This window comes from Canis lupus, chromosome 20 (genome assembly GCF_011100685.1).
Source record: "Canis lupus familiaris isolate Mischka breed German Shepherd chromosome 20, alternate assembly UU_Cfam_GSD_1.0, whole genome shotgun sequence".
Taxonomy (NCBI): Eukaryota; Metazoa; Chordata; class Mammalia; order Carnivora; family Canidae; genus Canis; species Canis lupus.
In genome coordinates, this window is record NC_049241.1 from 14317555 (window position 1) to 14335602 (window position 18048).

Genomic DNA, 18048 nt, shown 5'->3' on the forward strand with positions numbered 1-18048 from the left:
TTATTAGAATGGTCTCAACCTAATTTGAAAGTTTTTATTGCTCAACTTTATCATTAAAACCATTTTATAAGTTACATTTCATTGGTTTTTATAATAGTTATATAAATTATGTAACTCTAATCACAAAACAACTACTATAAGCACGTTGGGAAGAAACAAAGTACTTTTGTTAAAAACAAAACCCATCTGGTGGGAGAAGAACTAGCCCTGTGTGTATAGCAGACCCCCGAGCATGTCTAAGAAAAGGAGCAGAGAGTGTTGCTGAGTCCTGCAAGGCAATTCAGACAGCTGGTACCACAGACTGATTATTAAAAGGATCAATAAGCTAGTTTTTCAGTATCATTAATGTTTTTATCGTAATGCAATAAAATCTTACAGAATAGTTGAGTTAAACATCATTCTTAATTTAGTTGCTGATGACCTTGAAGAAGAATCAGATTTCTAAACATTTCTGTAGAATGGTGTACACTTTTGTTTTAAAAATATGATTCTAAGTATTTGTGTTCATGTGACAGGTGAAGAAAATAGAGGTTTTATTTGTTTTTATTGAGCTTTAGTAATAGAAGAATATTTGAATATAGTTTGAACATGTTTGTTTTTTTTTTTTAACATTTTCAGAAGTCATGCAGACATAAATTTGAGCTTGCAGGAAGAAATGAAGTTAGTGAAATGAGTCTAACCGAGTTAGCCATTTTCATTTAATAAATTAGTAGAAGTATCAAAATTTCATTCCTAACTTTTTGTGGGTTAAGGCAGTAATTAATATGAAAAACCACTTGAGATTTTCTAAACATAATAATAAAGCAGAGACTTTAATATACTGAACTTTGTGTGACAGTGATTTCTTCCAACATTTGAATGTGCTAATACATTCAACATTGTAAGAGCTATATACTCTAGGAGATATGCTTCAAAAGAAAGTAGCTCATAGGTACAATGTTCCTGTTGGCATTTGTTCATGATAAATGTTTGCAGTTATGATATTCTCAAGTAGCAGTCTGAAAATGATGAGTTCACTCTCGTGGGAGTTTAATTTTTAGGTTAAAAAAAGTAATATGCATATTTTGATTCTTTGAGTTTTCAAATTAAATGAGAAAGAAAAAATGCACATAGAAATACAGGCTGCGTGAAATTTTATAGTCTTATTTTAACTATCCACATAAATGAGTTCTTGATTTGCTATTGCTTTCTCTACTTACTCCTTCAGTTAGATTAGACTTAGAAGAGGGGACAAGTGTTAAGAGCCAGGAAGCAAATGGGAAACTGGGAGGGGTGAGGTGTGTAAGAATGTCTAAGAAACGAATTTAGAAGTATCAAGCAGTAGTAGATGGTTGTATTTTGATTTTTCAAATTTTGTTTCATTAGTAAACTGTATATTTATCTGAAATATACAAATCTTCCTTTGCATTTCACATGAGATTGAAAACCTATGCTTTAGATTATCTTTGATTTTAACTTTGGTATGATTTCTAAAATACGGTATTTTCTGAAAATTCTTATTACATCTTAAATCGGCATCTAATAAATATGTTTAAAAAAGAAAACTGAAAATCTTAGTATTTAAAATTACCCAAAATGTTTAGAAACTTAATAGTTTGAGTTAGTGTATTTTAAAAATGAACACCATGCTTGGTTCTCTTTATTTTAGAATCCAGCAAGCTAAAGTGCAAATTCTTCCTGAATGTGTGTTGCCTTCAACCATGTCTGCAGTTCAGTTAGAATCCCTCAATAAATGCCAGATATTTCCTTCAAAACCTGTCTCATGGGAAGACCAGTATTCATGTAAATGGTGGCAGAAATACCAGAAGGTGAGAAACTGATTTTTTATGCATCTTCAAAATATGAAGACAGGTTGCTTTTTTTTACTGTATTTAAGAAAGGCATATAAACAACACTCGTGCTTCATTCCCCAGACACCTTCTGTGGTAATACTCTAGCTGCATTTGATCAAAGCTAGAGCTTCTGAAAATTTCATGGGCAGCTACTTATGTAAAACAGTTTGCAGAAATAGTAAAATGTCACAGTCCTTAAGGTGTTCTTGCTATTACGCTTGTCAGTTGTGTATTAGTTAATAGCTTGTGATCTTAGTTCTGGAGGAGTCTCTTAATAAATTTCTTATAATCAGATCAGGTGTTTGGCTCTTGAATCATAAATACATTACCTTAAAGAAGAGTTTCAAGTAGCACATAGTAGTAGTGTGTCTCAGTTCTTCTGGACTTCTGAAAGAAAAGCTTTTTAGCTCTTTATACAATATGGGTTGACACCACAAAAAATGGCTGTTAAAGCACTGCTTGTTTGGACATTAATTCTTACACATATCCTTCTGGTGAGATCACTATTAGAGAAAAATTGATGAAGCCTGTTTCTACTCATTTTTGAGATGTATCAGTTTTGAGTATAAAATAGCTAATATTTATGATTTCTGCCTAAAGTAAATGATTACTAGTTTTTAAATTTAGGAAAAATAGGCTCTTTGAGGTTTATCTTCTTAAAACATGGAGATGATGTCTATTTTAACCTGAAAAATCATCCATTAATCAGCCATATTCTTTGTCAAGTAGTGCAGGTTTTAATTTTGAGTAAATTAGCATAGGATCCTAATTTGATATAAATATGGATAGTTGATACAGGTCTTATACACTAATCAGTGTACTACCACTTTTAATGTTCTTGAGGTAGAATTCATCCAGTTTTCAGAGAGGACTTTGTGAGGATGGTTGCTTGGGGGGCAGTAGGCTCATAACCAGGTGTCTATAGGTTTCTTGCTTTTGTTAATATGTATCTCAGGTGGACAATTTGAGGCATGCTTTTGTGTGTTTTAACAAGTGTTTCTAAGAAGAATCTAATAAAGTTAGATTGCTTAAGGATTCCCATGCAACCTTGACTCTAATATTTTTGAAGGTTTTACAGATAATGCCATAAGTTTGCAGGCAACTTTTGTATAGCTAGGCAGTCCTTCTTTTTTCAACCCTGATACAAACACTTTAAATATATTTTTACCCTTATCTTAGTTTAGTGGTAGAACAGTGGAAGATTTTGTTGTCTTGGTCATTTTAAATCTCAGTATTGAAATAAGTATGTCAGAGTCAGCTCTGGGGTACGTGGGCTCCAAGGGAGTGGCTTTGGAGTTACTAAGTCATATAATGCCTAATAGTATATACGTTCAGCACCAGTTGGTACCAGGATGTTATGGGGCAAGGAAACTGCATCAAGATACTACCTGTTTATCGTCCCAGTATTTAGACCATTGTGTATTTCAACTATGCAGGTTTTTTTTAGGGGATACTAAGTATTTTGGTTTATATCATTCTTCTGCACTAAAATTGGTTGTTAAAAATCAACCATTAAAAAATCCTAATTTAAAAAAAAAATCCTAATTTAACTCTGCTTCATAAAGTGGTAAGCATAGGGTGAGAGTGACTGTAGTTCGTTCCTGCCTTAAATACTGTGTTGGTGGTGGGTCCTGTCTTTGGGATCTTGCTCTCTCAAACCTGGACATGATGAGTTACACAAATAAGACTGCTTTTTTTTTTTTTTCCACTCTAATTTTTGTGTGAATTACCGATTGAGTTCTTCCTGTTCTGTGGCTGAAGCACCTTAGCTTGTTCACAGCAAATTCCGACTTAGGCATTTGCAACAGGGCTGTTGCTGGCTTACCACAAGCAAGGAGAGCCAGACATGCAAAGACCAAGGAAGCACGTTTTCTTGGAACCAGGTCCTTTCCCCTGCTGTCCTACTTCCCCGTAGTCGTAGAAGTAAATTCTAAACTCTAAAACAGTAGCACTGAGTTACTTCCGTATTCACAGTCACCAAGGACTAAACAGAAGGTGCTAAGGAAGAAGCATAAAAGGTTTTAGGAAATACAATCCTTTTATCCCATGTATTTTTCAGATTGTTAAATGCATTCCCTTGCTTAAAATTTGAGTAAAGTTTGTTAGGTCCTGAGATTTGGGTTTAGATTACTAGGCCAAGAAAAACTGCTAGCTGATCTATTTTGGACTGCAGATGACCTACAAACTCTGTTCTACTTTAGAAAGAGGGCTCTGAGCCATGCACAAAGTGAAGGGAAAGGGGACAGTTGATGGCCGTCCCTGGTGGGGGCTCCCTGTGCATTAGAACTGTTTCAGTGGTTTGGCTTTCTGTGCCTCTTACCATAGGACTGGGTTATATAACCCGCTTGTCTTTAGATGGACCTAAGGCTCAGTTCACTCCATTTGTAGAGTTCATTCACATCTGCCTCGTACTTCCCGCCAGGATCTGAAGCAGCGCATCTGTTCGTCTCTAGGTCTGAGAGAGGTAGTTAGATAGTCAGAATTGGGAGATGCTTCCATGATTCTAAGCCAACCCAAGTGTATCAGGTTACCCCACACTTTTTCAGCATAAATGATTCTTAAGGGGATCCCCAGGTGGCTCAGCGGTTTAGCGCCTGCCTTTGGCCCAGGGCACGATCCTGGAGTCCCGGGATCGAGTTCCACGTCGGGCTCCCAGTGTGGAGCCTCTCTCTCTCTCTCTCTCTATGTCTATCATGAATAAATAAATAAATCTTTTAAAAAAATGATTCTTAAGGCATCCAGGCATGTAGCCTTCCTGAGGTGTATTCAGTTAACCTTGAAACTGCACACACTTCTCTCTTCACATTTCCCATTGAGAACTGCATATTCCAAATGACATAAAATGAGGCTTCCACAAGTATTCCTGTGTCATCTTCCATTTTGACAGGGATGCATCAGAGATGTCCCTAATCACTAAGGAGTTAGGCCAGTATAATCAGGAAACTCTTCCAGGGATCCCTGGGTGGCGCAGCGGTTTAGCGCCTGCCTTTGGCCCAGGGCGCGATCCTGGAGACCCGGGATCAAATCCCACGTCGGGCTCCCGGTGCATGGAGCCTGCTTCTCCCTCTGCCTATGTCTCTGCCTCTCTCTCTCTCTGTGACTATCATAAATAAATAAAAATAAAAAAAAAAAAAAAAGGAAACTCTTCCAAAACTCACTTCCATCTGGAAATGTTCCTTACTTTGTGATTCCATCTTTGAAACTAGTATTTACTTCTTTCCTTTCCTATCACCGTGTCTTTCACTCCTCACTGGGTTTACTGTAGTGGGGTTCTCACAGTGAGGAAACTTTTCTTTAACCTATTTGGGAGTATGACAAACATTTTTAAATGCACTCCCTCCTTACCCAGGGTATCTCTTCATTCCTTTATACAGCCCTACTGTGTTCATCAGAAAAGAGTTGAATATGAAATCTAAAAAAAAAAAAAAAAAAAAAGACATGTGAAAACAAATTAAGGAAGTGATTGATGCTTATCTTTATCTTTACAGTCTCACTAAATTTATAAGCCACGCTCCTACAGAGCAGGGAAGAACTGAACACTGATTCTCCAGTGTGGGCTCACGTGCTAGTTTGTAAGTCTGCCAGAGTTTCTAAGTCTGCCAGTTTCTCTATGAAGATGCAAATGCTCCCATTTCATTCAGTTTTCTTATGTAAAAGGATACATACTATCCTGGACCTTATTCTCTCTTATAGGAGATTCTTCTGTATCGGCTTTTGGAGCACTGCTTCCTTGTTGATAAAGCAGCACGGTGTTCTCTTGTATGGCTGCACTATAATTTATATAACCAACTCCTTGTGGATGATAGTATACAAAAGACCTTTCTTCAGTGTATATGATAAATTTTGATGAGTGGGATTATTGGATTAGAGGAAAACTGCGTTTGTAATTTGGACAGATATTTTCAGAGTGCCTCCCTCATGAGGTTGTTCCTGTATATACCCTGATATGAGCTTCACAGACAATGTAGTGTCCAACTTAATTTTTGCTGATCTGATACGTAAAGTATAGAATCTTTTTGGAGGTTTAATTTTAATTTCTTTGGATATGAATGAAGGGTAACATTTTGTGTTGAGTAGCAATTTGTATTTCCTTTATTAGGAAGTATGTGTTCATAGTACTTGCCCTTTGTAGAATTTTAGAAGTTCTTCATACATTAGGAAACTTACCCCTTTATCTGTAATTATTAGGTTCCAAACATTCTTCCTGGTTTGTGATTTGTCTTTTGACCTTTGGCGTCCTGTGGAAAGGGTTTATTTTCCCCTAAGTAGTTGAATGTACCCTTTTTTGTTAATGCTTCTCTATCTGAATTATAGCCAGAAGGGACTTCTCTGTGCAGAGGAATCTTTATTTAAAAAAAAAATTAAAAATGTAATATTTTATTTTTGATTGTTGAAACAAAATAAAAACTTTGAAGGTTTTTATCCACATATGGTTTATTCCAGTATGAATTTAACTCTTTTTTTCCCAGATGGCTCCCCAATGTCCTGTTAGCATTTTCTGCAATGCACGTATTTCCTTTCACTGATACAACCAGATATCCTATAGACCAAATTCATGATTTTTTCTTCTGCTTTGTTGTCAGTCTATTTGTGTGCCTTCACAATACTGTTAGGACTGTAGACAATTTATAATTTTTGTGACTAAAAATATGACCGGTAACCCCCTTACTAGTGTTCTCTTTTTTCAAGGTTTTTGTGGCTACTCTTGTTTTACCTTTCCATAGGAATTTCAAAATCTGTTTTTGTCTTGTCCCGGAATATTATTAATAGGAGCACTAAAACATTAACATTTGTTGCCTATTTTTATATTAAAGGAGAAAAAAGTCTTGAAGCTTAGGCCATGTGTAGTCAGGGACTTCCGCAGACAGAATTGTGATTTCCCAGGCATACATTTTATCCTTGTAGTTATATGTATCTGCCATGAGAGTGCAGAGTGTCATTCCATTCCACTTTTTTATAAGCAAGTAGTAATGTGGTAAATGAAGGAATGAAACAAAAACTAGTAGCTTTTGAATTACTTAAATTATTATTATTTACATTGCTGATTGTGATGGGATTTAATACAATAAATGACCACCTTTGGTTACCATGTTTATCAGTGGTGATGATTTACTATTCAAGTTTAGCCTTTTGCATTACTCTTCCAATTTCATTGCACTTCAAAGAGCCATTTAAGTAGAGTTTCACATTTTTTTTTTTTTTTTACATTCCACATTGTTGGAAGGCAAAGCTGGAGCTATAGTTATGAAGCTTAAAAATGGAAGAATGTGATGGATTACCCTTCAGGTAACAGAAATTTCATTTTAAGGACCTTTCTGCCTGCTTTCAATAGTAAATCCTCTTCCCAGAGTGAATATTTCTTCACTAGAGAATCATTCATTGGTCACTTTTAAGCACTTAACTTTTGGGCTAGTATTAAAAATTTTTTGGAGGTAGAGCCCTTTTATGAAGTAAGTTGTGGACTGATATATGTGAAGAATGCCCATAAGATGCTAGAACAACATACACTATTACCCAGATAGAAGACAGGAGCCTCTGCTATTGTGCCAAAAATGTAAATTGGACTTTTAAATTTGAGATATCGAAACACTTAATTTTGGGCATTTGCCCTGTAAAAGCTAGCTAGTCAATTTTTTCAGTTTGTATAATTGACTGTATAAAGCACATTACAAATATTAAGGATAAATATACTTAATGATTTGTAAATAGAACTTTAGAATCTGTCAAGATAATCCTGATAAAGACTTGTTATTGGCCTTCTCACTTTAAAAAGTTTCAGAACTGAGACACTGGAGTTTCAGCATAGTCACATTCACAATGCATGTGTGGGCAGCAGGGCACACGGTTAACCATCCTGGCCATCCTGACACTCTGCACTGCTCTTAGTATACTAGTGTGTCACATTCTGTTCTCTTTATGTTATGGGGAGGAATGTTTATATTTGAATAAATTGGTGTAGTTTCTCTTTATCTCGACCTGCGTGCCAAATAAAATTATATGCTTTTATATTACAAAAATGATCATTCTCCCATCATTCTAAGTGTATATTAATAACTGAATTGGGAGTGTGTAGTGTTTGTCAGCCAAACTGAAGCTTCTTTGTATTTTTGTCATTTTGTAAATCTCAGTATATACCACTAGAAGTAAGCTTCTCTGCACTAGAGTGTATGCTCCACAGGACAATGATTTTAGTCTTTGTTTTAATCACTGGTATGCCCCAAATGCATAAAGGTAATGCCTGACACATACTGGTTGCTCAAAATATTTTTTTGAATATTCAAATAACGGTTAGAGTCAGACTCTGCATGCACAGCCTAGCAGCTTCCCACTTGCGAACTGTGACCTTAGGCAAGTTTTACCATCCTTCTGTGCCTGTTTCCTGATCTTTAGAACAGGATGATAATGCTACCAAACAATTTTTGTAAGATAGGTACAGTGGTCTCCATTGCTATTACTGAGTAGTCAGGGTTACCTGATAGATTGCTTTAGCATTTTTTTTTATTCTGTGTGTTTATTCTGTAGCATTTATTTGAACTGTGATGAAAATCCTTAAACTTAAGTTTTTGTCTTAAATGTAAATACTGGAGAGTAACTTAAGTGTCTTATGTTCTGGCTCCTCTGGCTTAAATCACTTTTCGAACATTTACGTGGAGGCCGTCCCAGACTCATCTTTTGATAGCTTCAAATATAAGGATTATATCTAACCAAAAATTCTTCTCACCAAAGAATCCATTCATTGGTTTGAGCTTCCATTCATGAGCCTTGAAAAACAAATCGATCTTCATCCATGTAGTAGCTCCCTAAAATATTTAAAAATAATTACCATGACCCCTTGAGAGGCAGCTCCAAACCAAACATCCCTAAAGCAAACTCTTGATCTCCTCTTAGCACCCTGGCCCCTGACAATCGAAGTTCCCATTTCTGTCACAGATGGAGAACATCATTGTCCCATCTTAGATTCTGGAGGTCTTCAAGCATTAAGATTGCAGGAAGAGTAGGATGTGAGCTCTGCAGGACATTGGTTAGACTGTAACTGTCAACCAAGTCCCCCAAATCTTTCCTACATGTGTCTTGTATTCATGTTTCCCCATCTCATACCTATCCACTTGGTCTTGTATGTGCAAGCATAGGATTTCCCTTTCATTTTGTTAAATCTTATAGCTTACTTAAGAGTTCTACACTGGGACAGTCCATTTTGAGCCACCTTTCCCCCTTTCCCACCCACTTTTCATGTGTCATGTCCGATGTCAAGTAACAGTTTACAAAATTATGAGTGTCTGTATAGATGTAGGTTTTTCTTTATTGGGAAAGATGTAATCACATTCTTTATAGGTTTGATATGCCTTGTTTGCTCAGTTGGAGCATATCCTCTCCTATATACATACACAACAATGTATTGTTCCTTGACATTTAGGTTGTTTCCATTTTGTTGCTGTGAACAGCATTACTGCAATATATTCTCTCAATCATATTTTTGTGTCCTATAGAGAACACTTCTCTTTCCAAACTTTCTTGGTAGTTTTTATACATTTATTTTTCTAGGTGAACTTTAACTTCTACTTCTAAATTCCAATCTCATTGGTATTACATTGAATATTACATTGAATATATACTTGAGGACTGATGACATCTTAATAATTACTGAGTCTTTCCATCAAATATAGAAATTCTAGTGGAATTTAAGTATAATTCACATTTTTCTTTGGATTTAGACATACTTTCATTTAGATTCCAAAATACATCTGGAAGACATACCCAGTGGTTTTCCCCCTTTTCCTGAGTTCTATGAAGTCAGGACTTAAAATCATGTTGCGTCTCAACTGTATGATCATTATTTCCTTGGAATTGCCTCACCTATGTTTGCCTCTGCTGTAATTCAGTTGAATGCTATTTAAAGTTTTACACAAAGACCACCTGGATGATTTTTGGGTTTTCACTGTATGTACTGAACAAGTAATAGTATAAAAGCAGATGATGTAGTCAACAGAAATCTGCTTAGCCACTCTTTAAGTTCATCTTAATTTTACAAAGTTTGCTTGGCATTGAAATTTTAAACTTGGGACCCCCGGGTGGCTCAGTGGTTGAGGGTCTGCCTTCAGCTCAGGGCGTGATCCCAGAGTCCAAGAATCGAGTCCTGCCATCAGGATCCCTGCAGGGAGCCTGCTTCTCCCTCTGCCTATGTCTCTCATGAATAAATAAATAAAATCTTTTACATTTAAACTTTGCCAGTTAAGAACAATTCTAGTTGCAATATAAATTGAAAGATACAAAAACATGATTATCAAATTTTTAATAGAAAATCATCTGTTACAGGTTTATCTACAAAATGCTCCATATTTTTGAAATTAGAAAATCTTTTCCAGGGCCAGAATTGTCTTCAAATATTTTTCTACCATAAGAATCCTTAGAGTTTTTTTAAATGGCTTTTTTTGTTTGTTTGTTTCAGAGAAAGTTTCATTGTGCAAATTTGACTTCATGGCCTCGCTGGCTGTATTCCTTATATGATGCTGTAAGTATTACCTTGTACATTTTGTTTCTATGGTTCTACCATGATTAAGGGTCAATAGAACAAAACCTAGGCTTTCATACTTCATGGTATCTCATTTTCAGAGCAAATGCCATCCTTTACATTTAGGTAGAACATGAAGGAATCAGATACTACTGGATTTCCTTTGCCTTTAATCTATAGAATTTTTCACTTTCCCAGTTTCTAGTGGCTTATAAACTCAGGACAAGATGAGGCGTTTTAGGGTCTATTAAGGATGTGAAGTGTGGTAAGTGGTAGGTAAATTTAGAAAATTAAAGAATCCCGTAACAATGTTTTGTTTTTCTTCCCTAAACGAATATATGAACTTTATCTCCTGATCCTGTTAGTCTACTACATCTGCAAGTGTTTTTGCTCCTCAAATTGTAATACTTAGGCATCACGACACCTTGCAAAAGTTAGACTGGAATTGTTCAAAGAATATGGGTTTTAGACACAAGGCCTGTGTTCAGCGCTTGATTTCTATAATTTTCTATGTGGTTTGGGACCAATTATCTAAATAAATTGAATTTAGAAATGGGGATAATGGTAGTTATTTTGTGTTAGTCATTTCCCTTAGTGAATTGCCTCACCCACAGATGTGGAATCTTGCTTGGGAAGACTAAACACTGAAGGTTGAGCATTTATTATACACACAACACTAAAGGAAACTACAGTTCACTCCACCCTGCAGCAGCTTTGGGCCATTAACAAATACACAACAGACAAGTATTGTTTGCGGACATTTGTGAAAAGATCGTACGCACTCTTGTGTACTGTAGGTGCCAAGTAGGTATGTAGCTAGGTATGTAGCAAGTGCTCATGAAGTGTATAGGAACCACGCTCTACAGAGTCAGAAACCTATCCTGGAAAGGGAGAAGAGAGGCAAATTCCACATAGTTGGTAAAAGAACACCTAGAAGGCAGTGAGTCAGGATCATGTGCCACTGGGAAAGAGACAGTTGAGGAGTGAGGCCTGGACATGTGCTCAGCAGCACATGAGCTGGGCTTTAATCATTTAAAGCATAAGAATACAGACACTTTTAAACAGGGACTCAGATTTTAGTACACAGAGTGGGGACTAAAAATGCTACCATATTGGTTTTATTAAAGAACTGAAAATCTGACAGTAAATTGTAAAAAGTCTGTGAACATTATTTTGGCTTTTACTTTAAACAAGGAAACTTTAATGGATAGAATCAAGAAACAGCTACGTGAATGGGACGAAAATCTAAAAGATGAGTCTCTTCCTTCAAATCCAATAGGTATGAGAAGTCAGCTTTCTTCCTATGGCCTTTGATGTTTTACTACATTATTTTTCTGTTTACTACATTATTTTTCTGTTTAATGAAATAAAAAATTTTAGTTTAATATTTTTATTTGCTCTGAAAAGCATACATATTTGTTTTGAGCATTTTATAAAATGAGTAACAAAGTTATTAAATTTTGTGAGCCCTTTAAACTTAAGCAGTTTTCTTATCAAGTTCAAATTGCAGTAAATGGTGCACATCCAAAAACTTGAGTATCAGGACTCTCCTGTTCTTTGAGATGGCTTTAAAAAGGACCCTCGTTCTAAGACTTAAGTACATATAACCTCTTGTTTATTAGGTACAGTTACTGTAGCCATTTTTCTAGTCTTTTAGCAAACTGATTTCTTCTAACCTGTGTTTGATTTCATGTTTAAAAGACAAAAACAAAAACCTGTCGATAAAAGAGAAACTCAAACCTCAGGGCACAGCAACAGCTCTCTCTGGAGCTCGCCTGCTTTCACATTTTTTGCTTCAATAAACTTTCCCTCCTGTACTGCTAAAAAATAATAAGAAAGAGGTTTCTAAATCCAATTATGGGAAAAGAATATATACTCGATAGCTAGTGTATTTTAATTTTGATTATAATTATGTCAAATACATTCTTTGGGATCCCTATAGCGAGGCTTTATTTCAAAAAGACATCATTATCTGATTCATAGGTCATCTGATACTTACCTGCTTCAGAAATTTAAAACTTGAAAAACCACTATGTCTTTAAGATTTTTCTTACAGAGTAGCTGCTTGTCTTCCTATTGATGATGTATTAAGGATTCAGCTCCTTAAAATTGGTAGTGCCATCCAACGACTTCGCTGTGAACTAGATATTATGAATAAAGTGAGTAAAGTGACCATGTTCATGACACCCGTATTTTAGGCATGATTATCTATGGAATCCAGTTATGTAGTCATGTAATTAGAAAACTGGTTGTTTTGCTAGTTTCACATGATTCAAAGGATAATTAAGACATTTCATTTGGGATCATACACTCAGATTGTTTTTACAGCCTTCAGACATTTAGAGTTTGTGAAAATACTTGATTTCCACTTGGAGCATCTGTGGTTATATGTATCTGTCACTTTTTTTCGTACAGTCATTAGTTTTGTGAGTGAATATGTGTCACTTCAGAGTTTTTCTTGGTCCTGCTTTAAAATTCTTTTTTTGGATGATTGGAAGGAAAACATATTTAGAGAGATCAATACTTCAAAGAAATTTCTTGATGAGTTGTATAATTATACAACGTGAATTTTCCCCACTAATTTTCTCTAAATTTCCACTAAATTTTTTAGTGTACGTCTCTTTGCTGTAAACAATGTCAAGAAACAGAAATAACAACCAAAAATGAAATATTCAGGTGAGAGCTTTACTACATTTTTAGTATACTTCTGAGTACATTTTCCCAACTGCTGTAACAGAGTCATAGTCAAGACTATATTTCCATTCTCCATATATTTCCGTCCATTAAGTAACAGTCATTCAGCAAATGCAATGTGGGAAGTTAAGACACCCTTCCTGACTGGGTACTCAGCAGCAATGGTTATGTAAGATATTATTCACAAGTAATGAAGCATGGTAAAGTCAAACAAGGGGCAGTCCTTCTTTCCGTATTCCTGCTTGGTCATCTGTGTAAGTTCTTAGTAATTAAGGACCTAACACGAATGCCTCAAGTAGTATCTTCCAGGCAAACATAAAGTAGGACACGCTTCTGAAAATGTACTGATGCTGTGTGACCTAAGTGTTTGAAAATTATTTTAGTACAAACAAATCATAAATCAGGACATAAGGAAACTGTTTCCTATAAAGTAATCAGTCGCCCAAAGATAATTTGGACCTTTTCATTGTACTTCCACTCTCAGAGACTCCTTTAGATGAAGTTGAGCTCCCTGTTGTACAAACAAGTACAGTGAATAAAACTGGGCTGACTGCCAACCTCCTGTTTTCATACTGAGGTTCTGATATTACTCTTATAACCTCACTAGACATTTTTCTCCTTCCATTTTGACTTACCCTCTGTGCTGATTCTCTTATAGTTTATCCTTATGTGGACCGATGGCAGCTTATGTGAATCCTCATGGATACGTGCATGAGACACTTACCGTGTATAAAGCCTGCAACTTGAATCTGATAGGCCGGCCTTCTACAGAGCACAGCTGGTTTCCTGGGTAATGTGGTAGTTTCTCTGAGGGGTAGAGTGCCTTAACTGGACAGAGTCCTAAGCAGAGTTGTTAGAAATGTAATCAAAAATAGACGAGATGAATAATTCTGTTTAAATGCTCTTCATTTTTTGTGAATGGTAACAGCTAAGTTTGGCATAGACTTACTATATATAGTTAAAAGGTTGGCAACCACAGTCATCCTTATATTAACTATACACTTAATCTAGACTTTTCATTTTCCTTTTAGCTCCTTCTGAAAATCAGCTGGCATATAACCTTGTAACTGTATTTGAACCATATCCTATAGTATATCAAACCAGAGAATATTTCAAGCAGTGACAGACAAAATCCCTGGAAAAGCCACTGAATCCCAGTTTTCTTCAATTTTTTTCTTTAGCCCAGTGGCTTTCAAACTATGAGCCTGGCACCAGTAGCACCACCTGGGAACTAGTTAGCGTTCTTGAAAATAAGGCTGTGGGAATGTATTAATAGTCTTTTCTTCCAAATTATGGGTCAGTCTTTTATTTTAAAAGAGGCAAGCAGAGTGTGGATTAGTGATTATAATAATCATTTTGGGGGCGCCTGAGTGGCAGTTGGTTATAAGCATCTGACTTTTCAGGTCCTGATCTCAAGGTAGCTGAGATCAACTCCTGCCTCGGGCTCTGCACTCCCTGTGGAGTCTACTTAAGACTCTCTCTAAAGTAAATTAATTAAAGATAATAACTGCCATTTTGTATCTAAGACCATATTACTTGGATTGTTCAATCTTATTTAACACCCTTGCTAAGGACTAAAACTAGGATTAACTTGCTAATAGACATGTGGGATGTACCTAGGGAAGTTAAGAAATGGTTTCAGTCATATGGTTTGGTTTCTAGTTATAGTTTGATTTTCTGGGTGAAGTATCTGACAAGATCATTCTTACTTCAGAGAAGTTCTTAGATTTTAGGTGAGAAGCACATGTATCGCTTCATCCCACCTCTCATTTTAAGTCACACACAAAAGTATCTCTGGACTTGGATAGTGTTTTGTAACACGACTGCAATACGAAAGACCCCTGTGAATTAATCCATATTAAGTTTTTTCTCCAATGCCAAGAAAAAAATAAACACAGTTTAAGAGCACAATCAAGTTTGTTTCAGGAAACCATATAGAATTTGGCTCTGTCTTGAAACAGCTTTATACAGTAACAGGCTTGGGGTACAGAAATGGTTTCCTTAGCTGATACCTTTCTTTAATTTTGTAGGTATGCTTGGACTATCGCCCAGTGTAAGATCTGTGCAAGCCATATTGGATGGAAATTTACAGCCACCAAAAAAGACATGTCACCTCAAAAATTTTGGGGTTTGACTCGATCTGCTCTGTTGCCCACAATCCCAGACACTGAAGATGAGATAAGCCCTGACAAAGTAATACTTTGCTTATAAACAAATATGATAGAGATAAAGTTATTTATCACGTTGGTCTTGTAAAATCAGATCTGCTTCGGAAATTATTGCTTTTGATGCATACCTAAGTAAAAAGCAACATTACATGGCAGGTTACAGTTTCTTAGTCAAATGGAATTTGAAGATTTAAACTAAAATATACTATTGAAAAGGATGAAAAGCAGTCTAGAAAATTGGGTTTTTAGGAATATCTACCCTTAGCACCTTGGTACCATTATACTCTGGCTTGCTAGAATGACACTGGTAGGGCAGGAAGACCTCTCTGAGATGGAGGAGATAGTTTCCTGCACAAAACATATTTGTAATTCCTCTAATGCAAGATTAATCATTTGCTCCTGATACATAGAACCAACCTCTAAAGGGCACAAGTTCCCAAAGCTAGGATGCCAAGTACATGTTCCTCTTGAAAGAGGCAAAGAAAGGGTTTAATTTTCTTGAGTTTCTCTTACTGATTTGTAAATTTTCAAAATATTAAAGAGTTAAAATATGCAGATTGAGCCCCAAAATAGTGTTTATTTCCTTATGCATTTGTTAGTGAAAAACAATAACTTATGTATTTGCTCAGTGTTTGTTTGAACACCTTGGTTATTCTGTTCCAAATTTCAATTTGAACCTAAACTACAATGGAGCGGAGATACTAAAACATACCCCCACCCCCCTTCAATCAATCAGGCTACAAGTGACTATTTTGTAAGTACCTTTGTTCCATGTAAATTAAAAATCTGTAAGTAAAGCTTAAGAGCAAACAATATTACACATCTTCTTTATTTAAATAATGTAAAATATTTACTCACAAGCCGATAATTTAAGCATTAAGATGAAGTTCTAGGTAGACGATTTGCCACCTACCTCTTTCTTATATGTTCAAGTGTTGATTGGATCCTTTCACATTTGTGAAATAAACTTAGGTTTTGATATTCCTTCACTGCTTTACATAATTGGGAAAAGTTCAACTAATGGGGAAAAAATGTATGAGGCCAAAAACAGACTGTTAAATCTCTTATGTTTTATTTTCTTTTAGCAAACGTGCAATGGTTGTGATTGCCTAGGCTAAAACAATCCAAATGAAGTTCTCCATTGCATATTTTTGTACAGAAAGGAGTAGATGAAAAGCAACTCAAGAATGCTGTCTGTTCTTTAGCACATGCCTCTGCCTTCTTTGACTTGCATTACTAATGAGAACCTTGGGCTTATAGGGCTGTCCGAGTTGTCCACACATAGTCTTACACTAAACAGATCCTAGGCAGTTCTTTCCAGTGGCACAGTACATCTCTCTACAGTCAGAGAAGGCACACTGCTTTTACTATTGCCACCTGAAGGGTGTAATCTGAGAGTATTCTATTTTGTTTACTGACACTTGCAAATAAAAGTTTCTGCTATGGAAAAGAAATGCATATAACACTATTTTAAAATGGTTTTATACATAACAAGATCTCTAAAATAGCTATAGCTCTGTATGAAATTTTTTAGCATAGTAAAGATTCTATGAATTTAAGAGGACTTAAATTACTGACCCGTCCCCACAAGGGACAAAGATGCTGTGACTGGCTACACAAAAAGGAAAATCAGTTTTAAAATGTCAGAATGTAACACGTGTAAATACTTTACACCCATTTATCTACCAAAAGCATTTAGGGCTCAAGCCTTTAAAGAACATTCATATACGCCTGGCCATGGGTATTTTAATATAGGCCTTTTTAATTCATGAAAAAAATTAACAATGACTAAGGGTGTGGGAGTATTACTAAGGGTATGGGAATATCGTCGCCATATATAAAACCTGAAGTATACTGTCACATACCACATAAACACACTTGTCTTCCAATTCCAAAGGGAATATTTATTAAAATAAAAGGCTCAGGAGTTAACTCTCAAGCCAGTCTTCCTAAGGCTTAGCATGCAAAGTTAAAGAAATCATTATGTCAAAGGAAAGTATCAACTACATACTAAAATTCAGAGCTTGCTAAAGCCAGTTTCGGGTGTATGAATGCCAGCTACCTGGGACATACCTGGTCTTCATAATTTTATACAGGATATTCTGTCAACTAATTTCAACACAAGTTTACTCTAGAATTCAAGTAAGAACTGACAATGATAAAATAATGCAGTTATTTCAACTGCAAACATTAAGAAACACTTTTTTTCTTCAAGATAGTTACCACTTTTAAGATCAATCAGTAATGCACATACTGGGGGAAAAAACATTTAAAAGTCTAGACAGATGAAGACAGGGGAAGCCAACTATACTATTTGCAGCAGGAACTATCCCAAAAGAACCACAAGGTTCAAGGATGTAAATGAGATTAAGAGGAGGTAGACTTGAGTTTACTGCCTGAAGTGTAATTGTGTTTCACAACTGAAGACCACTGTTGATCTAAGGAGGTGCACTAAGCTGGCTTTCATTCTGCTCTACATTCAAGTCTCTTGAATCTCATTGAGAGAGAGAGAAAACCTATCCTTATCCCAAATTTTCTGCCATTAATTTTCACTCTTCTTGATGTAACTGAGGAGTTCATCTTTCTCCATTTGGTAGCCGCTTTTTTTCCACTGTTCTCGCAACTGCTGTAACAGAGCCCCAATTTCTTTTCCTGAAGAAATGCCCACTTTTCTGATGTCATGGCCACTTACAGGAAATGGAGGAATGCACCACTGCTGCATTTGTTCTAGAAGACCATGTTCTCCTTGGTACTTCAGGAGTTCACACACACGAGTCGTTGCATCAGATTCCCTAGACTAAGGGCCAAAATCAAACATTTAGTTCATCACACATTAGAATGCTTG

The 18048-nt window shown here is 35.9% G+C and overlaps 2 protein-coding genes and 1 long non-coding RNA gene across 9 annotated transcripts in view; 1 reads left to right on the plus strand and 2 right to left on the minus strand.

Moving 5' to 3' along the window:
* LOC111091261 lies at positions 1–15358 on the minus strand. Of its 2 annotated transcripts, XR_005374686.1 has the most exons (6): positions 12341–15358; positions 8554–8632; positions 6000–6175; positions 5178–5244; positions 3658–4287; positions 1–2219 (listed from the first exon to the last, which is right to left on the minus strand). It is a non-coding gene; the product is annotated as an uncharacterized LOC111091261 (long non-coding RNA). The 2 variants fall into 2 exon arrangements; XR_005374685.1 differs by lacking the exon at positions 1–2219 and having other exon boundaries at positions 3488–4287.
* Positions 1–16186, plus strand: part of CRBN (cereblon) — a 32998-nt gene extending 16812 nt beyond the window's left edge. For all 4 annotated transcript variants that reach the window (XM_038565804.1, XM_038565805.1, XM_038565806.1 and 1 more), the window contains 7 exons: positions 1649–1808; positions 10279–10341; positions 11536–11620; positions 12385–12500; positions 12953–13017; positions 13694–13825; positions 15066–16186. In XM_038565804.1, the coding sequence (XP_038421732.1) occupies positions 1649–1808; positions 10279–10341; positions 11536–11620; positions 12385–12500; positions 12953–13017; positions 13694–13825; positions 15066–15246 (802 nt within the window). In that variant the 3' untranslated portion in view covers positions 15247–16186. The remainder of the gene's footprint in view (positions 1–1648; positions 1809–10278; positions 10342–11535; positions 11621–12384; positions 12501–12952; positions 13018–13693; positions 13826–15065) is intronic.
* TRNT1 (tRNA nucleotidyl transferase 1) overlaps positions 16015–18048 on the minus strand; it is a 21332-nt gene continuing 19298 nt past the window's right edge. For all 3 annotated transcript variants that reach the window (XM_038565808.1, XM_038565809.1, XM_038565810.1), the window contains exon 8: positions 16015–18000. In XM_038565808.1, the coding sequence (XP_038421736.1) occupies positions 17746–18000 (255 nt within the window). In that variant the 3' untranslated portion in view covers positions 16015–17745. The remainder of the gene's footprint in view (positions 18001–18048) is intronic.